At 43.9% G+C, this 15,860-nt stretch overlaps 1 protein-coding gene across 2 annotated transcripts in view; it reads left to right on the top strand.

The window, feature by feature from the left end:
* Window positions 1–2: 2 nt before the first annotated feature.
* Window positions 3–15,860, top strand: part of CFAP77 (cilia and flagella associated protein 77) — a 60,570-nt gene continuing 44,712 nt past the window's right edge. For both annotated transcript variants that reach the window (XM_062011793.1, XM_062011792.1), the window contains exon 1: window positions 3–353. In XM_062011793.1, coding sequence (XP_061867777.1) covers window positions 228–353 — 126 coding nt within the window. In that variant the 5' untranslated portion in view covers window positions 3–227. The remainder of the gene's footprint in view (window positions 354–15,860) is intronic.

Here is a 15,860-nt window from a genome sequence, read left to right as displayed (position 1 = left end):
TCCTTCCGACGGAAGCGGCCCCGGCCGGACCCACCACAGCGCGGGACCGACGGCGGTTGCCAGGAGACGGGGCAACGCTCCACACAGCCCTCCCTCCCCTCCCCGCGCTTGTCCCCGCTCACGGGCGGGAGCTGCAGCTCCACGGCGAAGCCCTCCCGGAGCCCTCAGCCTCAGCCACAGCTCCCCACACAGCTCGGGGCCTGGTGAGGCCCGGGCCGGGCGGCGGAATGGCGAGCGGCAGCGCTGCACCTCCGCGGCGGCCGCTGACCCTGGCCGACGTGGAGCCGGGCAGTGAGAACGAGCGGCTGGGGGTGGCCCGGGACAGCATGCTACGCAACCCACGCATCCTCAAGGTGAGCCCCGGCCTGCCACTGTCTCTGCCCTGCTCCTTATTCCCCCCACATCCCCTCTTCCTTATCCCCTCACATCTCTGCTCCTCATCCCCCTCACCCCAGTGCCACTGACAGCAAATGAGACCCCGGCAGTGGGGAATGTCACAGTCCTGGCGGCAGCCCTGGGTCCCAGCACAGCCACACAGCAGAAAAGTTTCCCTTTAAGAGCCCCAGGAGGATGACACCAGTTTAAAACAAGTTTCCCCCCCCTTAATTTATATGACAAGGAGGGGAAAATTAGTTTTCTCACAGCTCCTTGGTGTTTTATCGCTGTTAAATGCTCAGTGGCCTCGGGATGGTGACCAACAGCAGCGTGGAATGAGTTTTCCCTCCAATGCTCAGCTGGTTTTCTTCAAGCAATAGCCCCACAGTTGAGGGGTGGTCAGGGACAAGGTCTGAGGTGTCCTTGGGGCTGTTCTCTGCCACTGCTCTGCAGTGAAGAAGTCCTGGGAGGCGACACAAACCATTTAAATCAGGATTTTTAGACCAGCTGCGGAGGTCACAGTCACTCCACAAACTTCTGACACTTCTCTTATCAACTCCAAGTGTACCCTCATCCTGGGGATAGGCTGAGCTTGACGAGGGGCTTTATAAACCTTCAGGCATCTCAATTCGGTTGCCTCCTCCTAATTATCACTCAACAACCACAGAAAGTCACGCTTCAACCCGTTCCTCCTTCCCTGGGTTCCCCCTGCCCCGCTCCCCGAGCTGTAGCTGAAGTGCAGCTCTCGTCCCCTGGATGGCACTCGCAGAACAGCTTCGTTCCCCAACCGGCTCTCCCCGATGCCAGTCCCCACAGGGGACACGCCGCCGGCCCGGCGCTGACACACATCCCACCCCACAACACCCCCCGCTGCCCGGGTACCGGGGTCTTTGCTTCGGAGGGGTCAGAGGGAGGGAGGCGCCGGCAGCCTCCGTGCAGCGGCCACCGGCCGGTCTGAGTGGCTGCACTTTCCTTCTTCTCCTGGCGAGGGCAGCCAGCGCTGTCCAAAAGCGTGGAGTTTCCACAGCAGAGAGCGGTGAGAGGTGAAATTCGGCTGTTCAGGCTGTGCTGCGGTGGTTACTCACGTGCTTTCCCTCGGCATTCTGGCAGCACCAGGCTTGGAAGTCGTCCATAAAAATGTGGAATACTAATCTCAATCTTGCAAGGTTGAATGTCTTTCTTTCTCATGAAACTCTAAAAATCAATTTAGAAATCATATTAGTAAGTCCAATTTTTAAAAAATAGATTTTGCAGCATAACTGCAAAGCAGTTCCACTTTCTATAGTGCCAAACTTCTACTTTCTTTCTTTTCACTAGTTCCCATAAGTTTGCTAGGAAGTGGCAGTACCTTTGCTTAAAAGTGGAATCAGAGCACCATTTTCTCCCCTCAGCTGCCCCCTAGAAAGAACTGGTGTGGACAGAGGCAGGCCAAACCTCATTGGGCTGGAGACATCCCTGTGCCTTGTCTTCCCCATCCCTCCAAACTGTTTCTGCCTTTCTTATAAAAGTGCACTAGCAAATAGAATTTTAGGTGATGTATGAATATGAATCAGAAGACTGTGATGGTATTTATGTAAATATACATGAAGGCATTTAAGGTATGCAGGGGCATAATTGCAGGGGTTGGGTTGATTGTACTTAATTTTCACCCTGCATTTAAATTGAAATAGGCATAAACCACCTGTCAGCACCAGTAAATCCCAGGTCTACAAATATAACACTGGGGTAAGCCTATGAAGGGCCACCCCTTTGCTGTAGTGTATATGTTGCAAGTAGATTCTATGTGGCCATTAAGATTATGGTGATTTATGTGGGAGTTTTGCCTGGCTGGGTGGGAACATTCGGCCAAGCGTTGTCTGTCCCTAGAGCTCAGTCCATGTCTTTTCCCCTCAGGTCCAGCAGTTTGCTCAGCCACAGCTTAGGCCTCGAGGTTGGTTTTTTTCAGCATAACTGTTGCAGAGCATCATTGCAGTGGGAATTCTGAGCAGTTACAAACCATGGGATGTTGTAATAAGACCAAATCTGGATTTCTGCTATCTGGCCAGGTGAAGCTAAATTTTAAGCAAGTTTTGAGAAGAAGTAGTATTAAATTTTAGGATTCTGGACAACTATTCTCTCAGGGCTTCCTTGCAGGAGGGTTTCCTTTACAGTAAGGCAGCTGCATCCACCTGACGCAATCCTTTAGCACAGAGTAACTGAGCTATTTAACATGAATGCTTTTGCTCTTGGCAACATCAGTAATTTCACCTCATGGTAACCTACATAGCAAAGTTTGTGCACCAGACTGCTGACCCCCTGTGAATTGCCTCCCCATGTTGCATCATGTCCTACTGAATGCTGAATTTAACAGGGTGTCCTGTGCTGCCAGGAGGTGACAGTGACAGGATGGCAGTTTACCAGACAAGTGCTGGCACTCATCTAGTCCCATTTGCACCATGGCATGCACACAGCATCAGTCCTTTGCCACATCTCCTCTTTGTCCTTCCAACTGCAGCCTGGGATCTCTATCCCCCTCTGGGAGAGCCCTTGGGGACCAGGCATTTTGGAGAGAGCTGCTGAAAGGGAGGACTAACAGGTCTCAACTCTCATGCAGTGTGCAGTGCCACCTGAAAAACAAGGGCACAAAGTTGGTTTAGATGAAAGAGACAAAAGGTTTTGAGACAACTGCTGCTTGGACAGGTGCTTCTGGCAGCTGTGGGAGGGCACTGAGGAACACACAGCTCCAACAGCTGTCATTAAGGTTCACTGGACAGCAAATATACAAGAACCTGAGACCCCAGTAGTGATGGATAGGATACATAGTCCCTGATCTTCCTCCAACTAGGCCTTGGTCCCTAAAACCCTGCTGCAAGTGTGACAGACCTCTAACTTTGCAGCAGCTAATAAGAGGATTCCCTACTTTCTCTCCCAGTTCTCTCACCTATCTTCTAAATGTGGGAGGCATCATGTATGCAAACAGAGACCACTCCACAGGCACTTGCCTGCATTTCTGCCTGGCCCTCCTGCCTCAGCTCTGCCCAGCCCCATCCTCCCCCTGGGATGTGTCCACACACACTGGCTATCACAGATTCAAGACACCATCTTTTCACATAAAGATTTCTAAGGACGAATGCTCTATTTTTCTCTGGTAGAATGTATGATGTGTTTTAATTAATCAGGGAATTAATTCAGTTTATCAATATGTATTTGCTTGCAGCATAAAACTTGAGGAAAGTATTTCATCTACTGATGCCAGTAAAAATCTGAGCAAAGCGTTTTTGGTTGGTTTGTTTTTACCAGTAAAAGCCTTAGCCAAGCACTTTTCTCAGTACAAACTTACTGATAACTACTGTGTTACAAAAATAAGCCAGCTCTGGGCAGGAATGAAGACTTCACCACACTTAACCCCCAGCACGCCTGACACACACTCCAGGAAAAGTGCCTCACATCAGTTTGGTTATGTTTATATTAACATCTTTTGGATACTGTGCCATAATTATGCTCAACATATCACTGCCAAAGTCATCATGTCACCAGCCTGGAGTAGGAAATATCCCTGGTGTGCAAATGTACATGGGAAATCCCAGCTGCCAGACCCACCTGCCAAAGCATCCTCTTACCTGGTAAAGTGCCATCAGGGGACACACAAAGTGAGAAACTGCTCTCCGTGAAATGCCTTCAGAGCTGAGGTGTCCAACTCCCCTTCTGAGCCCCAACAGCAACTCTCAACAGTAAAAAGTTGTTTCAGACCTGGCAGTTCTGAGGAGGAGGAGGATAGCGCTGGTGCTTTGTAGGCTCGGAAAAGCTGGTGCTAGAATCAATCCCAGTCTGCCAAGCAGTGGAAGAACCAGATTTAGCAAACAGAAATTTTCAGTGCTGCTGGAAAGCACAGTATTTGTTTCTAAAGCATGTTATTTACATGACAACTGATGCCAGACTCTTTTTATTGGTCTGGATGCCAGACCATTTAAGGCTCATTTTCCTAAGCTTTTCTTTCCATCCCTGAGGGATGGAATTTTTTTCTTTTTTGTTAATAAGATTGAACAAAAGCTACAGGACTTAGTCAGGAAAATTCCAGCAGCTTCAGTCAGAAGAAAAATATATGATCAAACAAACTCACCAAAACCACAGGAATTGGCACACTGATAGCCTTGGCAATCCAAGCAGAGGAAGGATTAGCTAGGACAGGGGGGCTGAACTGCCCTATCCGCTTTAGGGAAGGGAAACAGGAGAGCTGCCCGGGAGCCTGCTCCATGCCTGGGGGAAGCAGCTCAGGCACTGGCTGGGTGGGCATGGGACTCTGCTCACTATGTGGGTACCAACTAAAGGCAGAAATCACTCACCATATTTTTTCTTTTTCCTTTCATGCCTATTGAACCTTATCATGAAGTATTTCTGAGCAGTCTGACTTGTCACAAAGCAAGGCACTGCTGAGAGCTGTTGCAAATTCCGTTTGGTTTCTGGAACAATTCGTAGGAAGGGGAGCTGAGAAAAGCAAGTAGGGACATTTTATTAAACTAAAATTTAGTGTCACATCATGGAAGAAAAAAAAAGCTCTGCTTATGCAGGAGACAAACATTGACAAATGCATGGTGTGAAAAAGAATACTACAACTTCGAGTTGTAAACGGCATGTATCACAAACATCTCTTGCAGCAGTAATTACTGAAAGGGCAGGTTTTCTATCACTCTGAAGTTGAGGCTCTTATTAATAGACCTGCATTGTGACTGTAACAAGGCTTTTACACCTGCATGTTGTGCTCAATTGATGAGCCTTTAACCCTCACCTTGCTTAGTGGGAGTTTTTTTTCCCAAATCTTCCCTCCAAACCCACTTACGCCTCCCGGGGCTATTGTATCAAGGAGCCAAGGTGAACCTCGACCAGTGCTCCCATCTTGGCAAGCCCTTTCCCAGGACACAGCCAGGAGACACTACTCACCTTTATAATCTTCACCCACCTTTGTGCAAGGACTGGTAACCTGCACAGGAAGGGAAGGTGATAAAATAAAGGCTTCTTTAAAAATATACTCATCACTGGATGCTCAGACAGTAGCTGCAGGAGCTATCCAAACCATGCAGGTGTAGTGTCTGCACAATGGCTGGGATTGACAGAGAGCTAAATCATTCCCTCTCCACAGAGCACCTACACACCAAACATGGTCTCTCTTCTCTTCACTCTCCTCCAGTGATCTGTGGCTTTAGCTACAGCCAAGCTCTCACAGTTGCTTCAGTGCTGACCAAGAGCCCCAGGTGTGTCAAATGCCCCTGACACCATCACAGCCCTGTGCCACAGCCTCCTGGATTTTAAATTGTTCTCTCTCCTAATACTTGCTCTCAGCTGTTTGGAATCAATATGTCTATTGAAAACTTGGTTAGGGAGCAGATTTTAGTTGGTCTGTCTCAGGTGAATAATGCCTGTAACAGAGCAGAGTAGACACAAGTACCATCAGCTGTATTTGGAATATGGTTGTCTTTTATTTAGTGTTAATTATGCTGTTTACCTGCAATCACTACATGTGCTAAGCATCCTGCCTTCTGTGCTTGCTGCTTGGGGACGCTGAGGATTAATTAGTGTTTATGCAGCATTTTGTGTGCTTATTACTATTATTATTATATCACTACTACTATTATATTTTTGCAGTCTAAGGCCAGTGTTGTGCTTTTAAAAATGTATTCCAGAATGTCTGCACAGTACAGCTCTATAATTCATTAGAGAAATAAACTAATGAAGGGCTGGTTAGTCAAATAATCATTAGGTTTGGTTCTGAGCTTTGTCTTGCCAATGCTCTGACTTCTAAGGGTTTTCTTCTCAGCATGAACTCATTTAAGATTTTTAAATGAATTATTTGGTACACTAAAAATTAAACTGCTTATGAGCTTTATAGCCCTCCCACACTGTGCACAGACACCGCTAAAATAAATAAGGCGTTTCCAAGAGGCAAGTAAACATTCTGCATGAATGAAAGTAGTGGGTTTTTCTCCTGGTTATTAGAAGACAGGACTTAGTCTACAAACTGCCAGCTGTGATTCAGCAGGCAGAGGGACAGCACCAGCACCACCAGACCTTGGTAGCTGCTCACCCTCAAGATCTGCAATGCAATATGTAAAAACAAGCAAAAGGGCATTTTGATCCTTCATGCGAACAAAACAATGCAAATTGATGAGACTAATAAGCCCAGAAACATTACAAGGTGAATGCCTTTTATGTTTGTGAAAATCTTCAATGTTTATTTGTCTAATACAATGGAAATAAAGCTTCAAAGGCCCTTTGATTTAAGAGTGTATTGTTGAAGTCAGCCAACACAATAATAACCATTAGACCGAATTGTTACATTATGACCCTAATAGCAACGTTGTTATAGCAGACACCATCTATACACAGCCTCTTGTCTGAGTTGTTGGGATGTGAAAGCAGTAATTAAGCCAGAGGAGGATAGAATATAGGCAGAAGAGGGGAAAATAACCCCCCCAAATGAAAAAAAAAGGTCACAAATGGATCCACACACTCACAGTGCATCCAGAGCTGCAGCAGGACATAAATTTTTATGATGAACCTAAAACTCAGGCTTTATTGTTTGAAAGATTTAAGAAACTTCAGGAGAGAGCCAACACCAGTTTATGGCATTGGCCTCAAACACCATTAAGCCAAGAGATAGTTTTCAGACTAAGTCAAATCAAAGACACCATGCAGAAAGTCAGGAATATTCCAAATCCTGCTACCTGCTAAACCTTCTCAGGGACACTGAACCCAGCAGGCTGAGAGCAGCACCAGAGACCCAGCTAAAACCTGTAAGAGCACAGGAATATTTCTTCCCTGTTTCCTCTCCATCCTCAGCTTCCCTCTCCACCAATAATAAATCTCTCTTTCTCTGGAAACGGTACAAGAAAGTGTCCTGAGTACAGAAGAAGAGCTGGCAGAGGCTCTTGAGGACTGTCCTGGCCAGGAGGGCATTGGGCAGGCAACTTGTGGGCCACTGCCCGAAAAAAAGGCAAAAATTTAATTCTTAAACCTTTGCCACAATCATTTCCCCTCTTTTTGAGTGCTGCCTAGCAGAACATAAAGCAAACAAAGCACGTTCAGGGCAATCACCGGGACCAATGTTTTCAGTGCCGCATTTTTGCAAGTTTTTAGCCACACTTTCCCCAAGGGCAGATTGTTTTCCATGCAAATTCTTAGAGATGCTCTTATGCTTAATTATTGAATTTGAGAATCCTTTGTCATCTTGGAGGGATTGTTTTGTTCTTGCTTGGCTGCTCACATCGTACAGATTAGACAGAACCTGCATTTCTGAGGATATTTCCTTTTTTAACCATTTGTACTTTGTAAAGTACTGACTTCTCACATTTATTTGAAGTAGCATAGATAAATGAAAGTAGGACTCTATTATTAGATTTCCAACAACAGCCTTTAAGAAAACTTCAGTATCAGGGGAAATATCTCTAGTTTGATTTTTTTTCCCCCCCAAGCAAACCAATGTGCTGTTTTGTGCCTAAAAATCTTACAAGTGAAACCTGATTAAAAAAGAATATTGTAATTCCCAGGATGGGGGGAGAAAAAAGTCAGAAAAGCAAACATTGCAAACCTTGTATTGCTTAGTGGAGAGCAAACTTGCCTGAAAAATAAAGATGGTTTTAATCACAAGCTTTGGAGTGCTTGCCCAGGTAGAATAGCCCCTTTGTTTGCAGCATGCTTTTCAACTTCCCAACATCCCTTTACATTTGCTCTTTACATCACCCTCCCGCTCAGTGCCCAGCCCCTTCAGTGATATCTTCCCAGGAGATATCAGTCAGCTGGTCAGGAGGCGACTGTAACTACACTAATTACCATGTGTTACGGTGTGTTAAAGCCCTAACACATGTAGAAGAGCAAGTTTCCCCTCACTGGGGCGGCTGCATCATCCTCATGCTCTGGCCCTCTCCTCCCTCTCTGCCGTGCCACTGCGAGGGGCTGCTGTGCTACCTCTGCCGCTACAATCAGGGAGCTAAAATTGTTATCAGATTAGCCCCAGCAATGAAAAGCACAGTCCCAGATCACACTCGCAGTTAGTTAGCATTTAGATAGGCTGGGATGGGGGTCTGTACAATAGGCATCAAAGCTGAACTCTTGGTGCAGCGAGAGGGATTAATTTCTTTAACCAACATGCCTGATCTGGCCTATCTCATTACCCTGCCTTGTCAGTGTCGATGTTAGATTTGATTGAAGATTATACCATTTAGGCCTTTCCCCTGTTTTCCACAGAAATCAGGCCTATTGAATTGCACATTCTTCCATGGGCCCCTGTCAATACTCAGTGGCCTGAGCCTCTAATTCTGCTTCATTTAAACTTCATCAACTTTTCCAATCAAGTGGAAGGATCTGAAATAGGCTCCGTAAGCAGAAAGGCCCTTTTTCCTTTTGTCAGATAATTTATTCTGTTTTCTCTTTCTCTCCCCCTCGCTTCCCCACCTCTTTCTCTTTTTCTTCTTCTCGCTCCCTTTCCCTGATGCTGAAAATGAGATTACAGTATTTAAATGACTATGATAATCAATCGGGGGACCTTGAGCCGAGATTGAGGTTAATTTTTCTTAGCAGAACAAAGAAGCGTGATGCCATTGGGGATTTGAAGGTGCAATCTGTGTTTCATGCTTGTATTCCTTCCCCCCCCAATCCAAAACTGCAGGTTTAGGAGTCTTTTCTTGTTACTAACTAGGCAGTTGTTGTGATTTTTAAGAGGCAACCCCCTAGGAGAGAAGAAATGTAATTTTGGGCTGATAAATAGCTAACAGCCTTCAATCAACAGTTTTAATAGGGGAAAAAAAAAATCACTTCCATGGTTTGACTGCAGATCTAATGAAAGTGCTATCATTACCTTATATATTTTTAAATATACTTGGAATAATTTTCAGCAGTGCTAAAAGTAGTCCTTCCAGCCTCCACAGCAGAGTTGTGAACTTTTAACTGAACACCCCTTTCATCCAGCCACTCTTTCTACTTAGCAGCTTTTTTTGCTTGTCTGGAAGAAGTTGAGACTTTTGTCATGATTTTGCTAATCAGAAATGGAATCACATTCATCTTAAAACCTATATTGAAATGGCTTGTTAAGTCTTTAGATGATGCCTTTTTAGTTGTTACATGCCAGCATTTGCTCACCTGGATCTTTCCCTTACCCTTCTCAGGAAGAGAGAGAGAAAAATATGCATTTCTTTGCTTCCATCCTAGCTGTCTTGTCAGTGCTGTTTTACATGCTGCCACCCAATGTTATCTTTTATTTGTGTCAGGAGAGAGGATTTGACAAGTTCAGTATACAATGTTCATTTGGCAAGGCAAATTTTTCATACCAATTTTGAGTAGAAAATGAAACCATCTTTCAACACAACGAGCAACATCACTTTTAGACAGACTTATTATGAGAAGAAGAATTGCAAAACTTTATTTCCCTGCATGATCCAAAAAAAAAAAAACCTGGGAATGAGACATTTAAACAAAAAAATAAATATGTGTATGAATGTTTGAGGCCATCAGTTTCTTTTAGCAATAAAAAATAACCACCAGCTTGCTGTCAGGTAGCTGTGGCCTCCTTTTTGTTGATCAGATGCTGCTGAAATTGGTTGCATCATAATGTTGTTTCAAATCTTTTAAGCTGTCAGATAATTGGGAAAAGCAGACTGACTTCAGAAGTTTATCAGCATTTGCCAAGCAAAACAGTCATTAGTCAATAGAATGCAGGCTGAGGTTTGCAAAGATGCATAGGGACTGAGCAAGGGAGGGACATTTCAAAGGGTTCTGGGTTCTTTGCCTGCCTCCAGAATCCCAAATGGCACTTCTGATGGTACTAAATCCTCTGAACAATGCAATTAATGGAAAAAATCTTATTCTAAGTTCTGCTATCCCCTGTGTCGTGTGAGTTAAAGCAGGTACCTTAAGGATGACACTTTTTGGTTTTAGCTCCTCACCACAATGGGCTTCTAGTCCGTGACAAGGGCTTGTTGGTGCAACTGCAAGGATCCAGGACAGTTACAGAAATATTTTCTAAGGGAGACCATGCATTGAAAAAGAGCTGTCAAACCTTTACTGAGTGGTAAGTTCATTTTAACGCTCAGGATCCCTGCATGTTTGGGGCTAGAGCCTGAGAGCCATGTAGGGCTGGATGTTCTCCAAGTCCATGGGAAACCTAGCTTGTGGGGGCAACTGGGATGTTCTTTGATGCTCCAGCTATGACTCTCTGGGAGTTTTACCCCCAACAAAATAAGTAGCAGCCCCAAGATGCCTGTTTAGTCCCACAGACCTGGAAGAAGCTATGCATGCCTCAGGCATTTGTTTGCTCTAACAGTCTTCTCTCTTTAAGCAAATGTTGACTCACCATAGGGAAATTAAAACTCCATTAGATATTGCCACATTGTAGAGCAGATCCCATTACAGCGGTCGAGTTGCAATTAATTGGTTTCCTCAGATATTACTTAATTCTGGGAAGGCACAGATAGATGGGAAGGACAAGGCTGATCTAAACAATAATTTCCTAAAATAATGTAATCTAAATAAACTAATGAAGTGATTATATAGTTACTAATCTAAAGAGGAGTCAAAATAAAATATTGGGTATATAACAACTTAGAAAAAAACAGTAGAGTCAATACCATTCTGGTTAAACTCATCATGAAGCAATCAGCATCTATGCTCAGGGATGGATGCTGGTTTAGCAGATTAATTATATTTCATGCAAATACCTGCCATTTCAAAGTGTCCCAAGGCCTACTTTCGTTTGGTCTGTTGTTCATGCTACTTAACTTTTCAACAGATAGATGGAAGGGGCCACTGCTTGCATGGCACTGCAGATTTGTGAGCTGTTTTTTTAACTAAGGTTAATTTTGGATTAGGAAATATAGAGCTAAATAACCATAGAAAGAGACTCCCTTGTGTTCAGATGAAATAATTAGTGATTTGGAAACATTCTGGCCCAGGGAGGGCCCTTCACAGGCAGTCCCTCTGCAGAAAGGCAGTGGGGAGCTGCATGCCTAGGGTGCCTGTTGCATCAGTGCCTTGGGTGCTGTGGGGTTCCCAAGAGCCATGCAGCATCCCCTCAGCCTGCTGCCAGTGCAGGGAGCAAATCCAGCCATCTCCCATCTAGCTCTTGTGTGCAAAACTCATTTGTTTGCATTATCAGAGTGAGAAAGTATTTGGCTTTGGAAGAATAAATAACTAGGCCTTATAAGTCATTAAAAATATATTACAAGAAAAATACAGTGTGGCTATAAATAGAAAGCAAAGCAACTCCTATATAAACTTTTACAATGACTGTTACTCAGACTATTTGCCACTGTCTGTTTTTAAGTGAGTTTAGCACCCATGATCTCTGGAGACGAATATCCTTTGAAGCTGCAGTGCTGCTCAGGCCCTGGCAGCGTGCTGGCCTCTGTAAGCCTCTCCCCATTTTGATGATGACAGTACCTCAGGTGTGTGACCTGCTTAGTCTGCCTTAGTGGAGATGAGGGCAGAGAGCCTGATTAGTCCCAAACTGGAACTTAGGGTTTTTTCCCTTTCCTACCCCTTCCTTTTTCTTAAAAGTGGAAACATTTTACTTATTTCTAATTCACTTACATTTGCAAGTCTGACACGTAGCAGTTACTCCCATAAACGATATCACCTCTCCCTACAAACCTCCCCACATACACATCTTGACTTAATATAAAATGAACTTCATGTAGCAATGCATTAATCATTCAGTGATACATCATTACTGCTTTCCTTTTTGTTAGTGCTTAAAGAGTAGTTCACATAGGTAAAGTCAAACATGCCTAGTCATTTTTCAACCTTCCTTGAGGAGTATGGACATTTTTTTGAAGAAGCTGATATTATCTCCACGTTGTGCTTAGTCCTCCAACAGAAGTCAGGGTGAGCTTGCTTTCAGGGGAAGATGAACTGCACTTTATGTTTTCAGACTTCAGTGTGAAGAGTTTTTGTCCTCTCATCTGATTTTCTTTTTGCCATGTCAAGCAATAAAGTGGAAGAATTAGGTGGCTAATATACCTTAAGGCAACTTGTCACCTAGCAGCAAAGAAAATATCTCAAACTTCCAGCTAACTTCAGCTGAATAATGTTATGACTTAGAAAAATCAAATCCTCACTGTGATCCCAACATGAGAACTCCAACAACTTAAACTCCTGTGTGGAACTAATAGGTTGCTCCAAGGGAAAGATTGGGTTGCCTTGGCTGGACAGTGATGAACAATTAGAGCTCACAGTACCCAGGTGTATTGAGAAGTCCATAGTTACATATTCAGGTCAGGGAAAGTAGGCCACAGATCTACATGGGGAATGCAGATCTTACTTTCTTGATAAGGAGAACATTTTGTGCAGCTTATGTCATAAAAACCATGATGTTTTCATTACTGTTCTACTGGTTGCAAAAGAGTGAGCTGCTGCCGTGTGGTCCAGAGCAAAAATGTTCTGTTCATTTGCAAGACTATGAAATAGCCAAGGGCTGGAAGGCAACCATCAGATCTTTCCAAGCATTCAGGTTTTTAGGATCTGTGGTCTTGCTGTTCTGTTTGTTTCCATTAATGTGTCATTGACCCAGGAACCTGCAAGAGGATAAGATCTTGGTTTGCACCTAATTCTCAATTGAAACATAGTGACTCAAACTAATGTCAACATCAGCCTGCACACTGCAGCAGGCTCATTCATGTGTTGCATGGCTGTGAGGGAGAGCAAATTTGCTCTTCTGCATGGACATGTAACTCTGGTCTGCATTCCCAGGTATGGAAACTCCTGTCTGGAAACACAGGCTGAGGGTTTCTTAGCAGAACAGACCCACTGGGCTCCTTTATGAAAAAAATATGAAATTCAGCAAACAATAACTGGAAAAAGCAAATTCCTTTTTATGAAGTGTGGGCACTCACTTTCCTTTCATCCTAAATTCATAAGAACTTCTTTCTAAGATGCCCCACCAGGCTCCCTTGGTTTGGGTCTCATTGCTCACTCCCTCCTGCAAGGCTGTTAGCATGCAGCAGTCCCTTTAATTTGGAAATTTAACAAGTAACTCTAAATTGGGACACTGGAAAACCTGTGATCCCATCTACCGTGTCTATCCTATCAGATGTGGTTCTGTGCATTCACTGCCTTGAAAACAAAAGGGAAGAAAGTTGAACACATGGTATCCTCAACTAGAAAGGGCTTTGCTATAAGAGGATATTGAGTTGTTTTATAAAGCCCAATATTACGCTTGAATTATGCCTGAATAAGGAGAAAGGACATTGTTAAAGAGCCCTAAACATTGACCATCGTGGATCTTCTTTCTTCCAGACCCTTCAGTGGTGTTCTTTTGGGCTGTTAATGATTCGGTATTGTATTTATAAGCCAGCAGGGTAATCTAAAGAACAGCAGGAGGGGCAGTTGCCTTAAATAAAGCTTTACAATGCTGCTAATTAAAACGATCCTTCCTCTCCCTGTGATGACTAATGAGACAGAAAGAAGAACTGGGGAGGGTTAATGAAAATGTTGCCATGAGATTCCCTATTTTTAATTGGTCTTTTTAATGTTTTAATCTTCTTTACGGTGTGGGGGTGGAGATGAAGACATTTTCTTTCACCCTTTCTTGTACCGTGCCCAATAGGTTGTAACGCATGGCATCCGAAACGTGCGTTTCCAGCTATATGTGAAGAGTCTGTAATGGAAAGTCTGAGGTGGAGTGTAGCCTTGAGATGGAAGAAGCAATTTTGGATTTAAATGAGAACAGAGACAAGAAATGTGAAATCTATTTTTAAGCTCAAGCTTCCAAAACTCCAAGGGAGCATATTCGTACCCTGAGGACCGAGACTAAGATCTATTGTGAAGGATTGGCACTGATGCTCAATAGTATTTAGAGCTTTAGGTCATGATGCTCTGTTAAATGCAATATTTATCCCATGAGCATGTCACAGTTCACCTCAGATGTCAAGAATTCAATTAATATTCTATTTAATAGAACACACCATGACCTAACCTTTTAATACTCTTAGTGTGTCTGAGCCCTCCTTATTAGTGTCACTCTCTAACTTTCTTTTTCAGCTGATGCATCTAACAGCAACTGGGATGGGGAAATTGGGAGCAAGGAGAGGGGAAGAGATTTAAATTACTTTTGGACCTCACTGTGAAGACTGAGCAGCTTTATCCCTCGTAAGACCTGGTTGGCAGGGGGTTAGCACACCCTGCGTTTCACATTTTTATAGGGTTGACATCTTGCAAGTTTCAACTTGATATTGATTCAGATCCACAGAAGGCACCACCAAATTTTTCATGGTTTGAGCCAGTTCAGTTTTTCATTGAAGCAGCACTGCCCCTGCCTCACACTGCATTATGCAACTTAGGGTCAGGGGAAACCATTCATGCAAGTAACACCTGCAGGACTAAATATTTAGCTTGACATTTTGTCTGTGTACTGTGACAGTGGGTTATAAATACTCAGGGATTTTGAAATCAGCTCTGCTGAAATTTCCCTGCATTGCATTTGAAAATGGTCACTGAGTCTCCTTCTCTGGAGACATTCTAAACCCAGCTGGATGAGTTCCTGTGTGACCTACTCTAGGTGGTCCTGCTCTGGTAGGGGGTTGGACTGGATCTTTCAAGGCCCTTTCCAGCCCTTGAGATTCTATGAAAACGAGAACCCCTTGAGCACATCATGATTTTTAAGGTCGGGCTAGAAAATCTCAGGCCTCCTTCTGGCCTTAAGTCTCTGAGTAAACAGGGCTGCCTTCTTTCTCCTGGCACTAGCAGCAGTGCCACAGGAGCCCAACTCCACCTGTTTGTTGCTGAAATCAGAGATGTAGAACCAGTTTTTGCCATCCTTGTGTCACCTCTATCAGGCTACAAGGAGAAAGCCATAAAAAACACAGTAAATTGTGCATTTCAGATCATATGAAACAGAAGACAGGCTTAGGAATCTGATGGGGTTTATATCTAGCTTCTTTTAAGAATAGAATTAATGTTAAGAACTTGTAATTGGGATCTGCTTCAGCCCAATACCTTTTCTGTGTAATATCTGTGTAATACATTACAAATGGAAAGAGACTGAAAGCAAATAAGTGGTCTAAATTGTTGTGTATCATGTAGCCTTTACCATTTGAGAAGTACTGAATAGCAAAAGCTCTTTTTAAGGCAGCATTTCCCTGACTTCATCCAGGCGGGTAAGATGGGGTTAGCACAGTAGAGAACACCTGCCTGCAGCTGGGAGGGGGCCACGCTATTACCACACCTGTGATTTCAGAAAGATTTGTTGAGGGGATCAACCAATAAATACAGAGTCTGTAGCTCAGCTCCTTAGAGCAGGAGGAAGAACAGACATTGTGCCAGATATTTTCATGCAACTATATTCATTATTTATGCAGAAGAAGAGATATTTCAGGAAAACAGAGCTGAACCATGAGTGACAAGGTATCTTTCCAGAGCGTAGGGTGCAGGAAAATTGCACTGAGGTTGACAGCTTTTTAATGTAGAGTCTCTATTTCACTGAATTACTGCATGTTGGCATTTCAAAAGGACAAGATGACCTATTT

This window comes from Colius striatus, chromosome 19 (assembly GCF_028858725.1).
Source record: "Colius striatus isolate bColStr4 chromosome 19, bColStr4.1.hap1, whole genome shotgun sequence".
Lineage (NCBI taxonomy): Eukaryota > Metazoa > Chordata > Aves > Coliiformes > Coliidae > Colius > Colius striatus.
The sequence above is the reverse complement of the archived record's forward strand: the minus strand, read 5'-3'. Positions and strand labels throughout refer to the sequence as shown.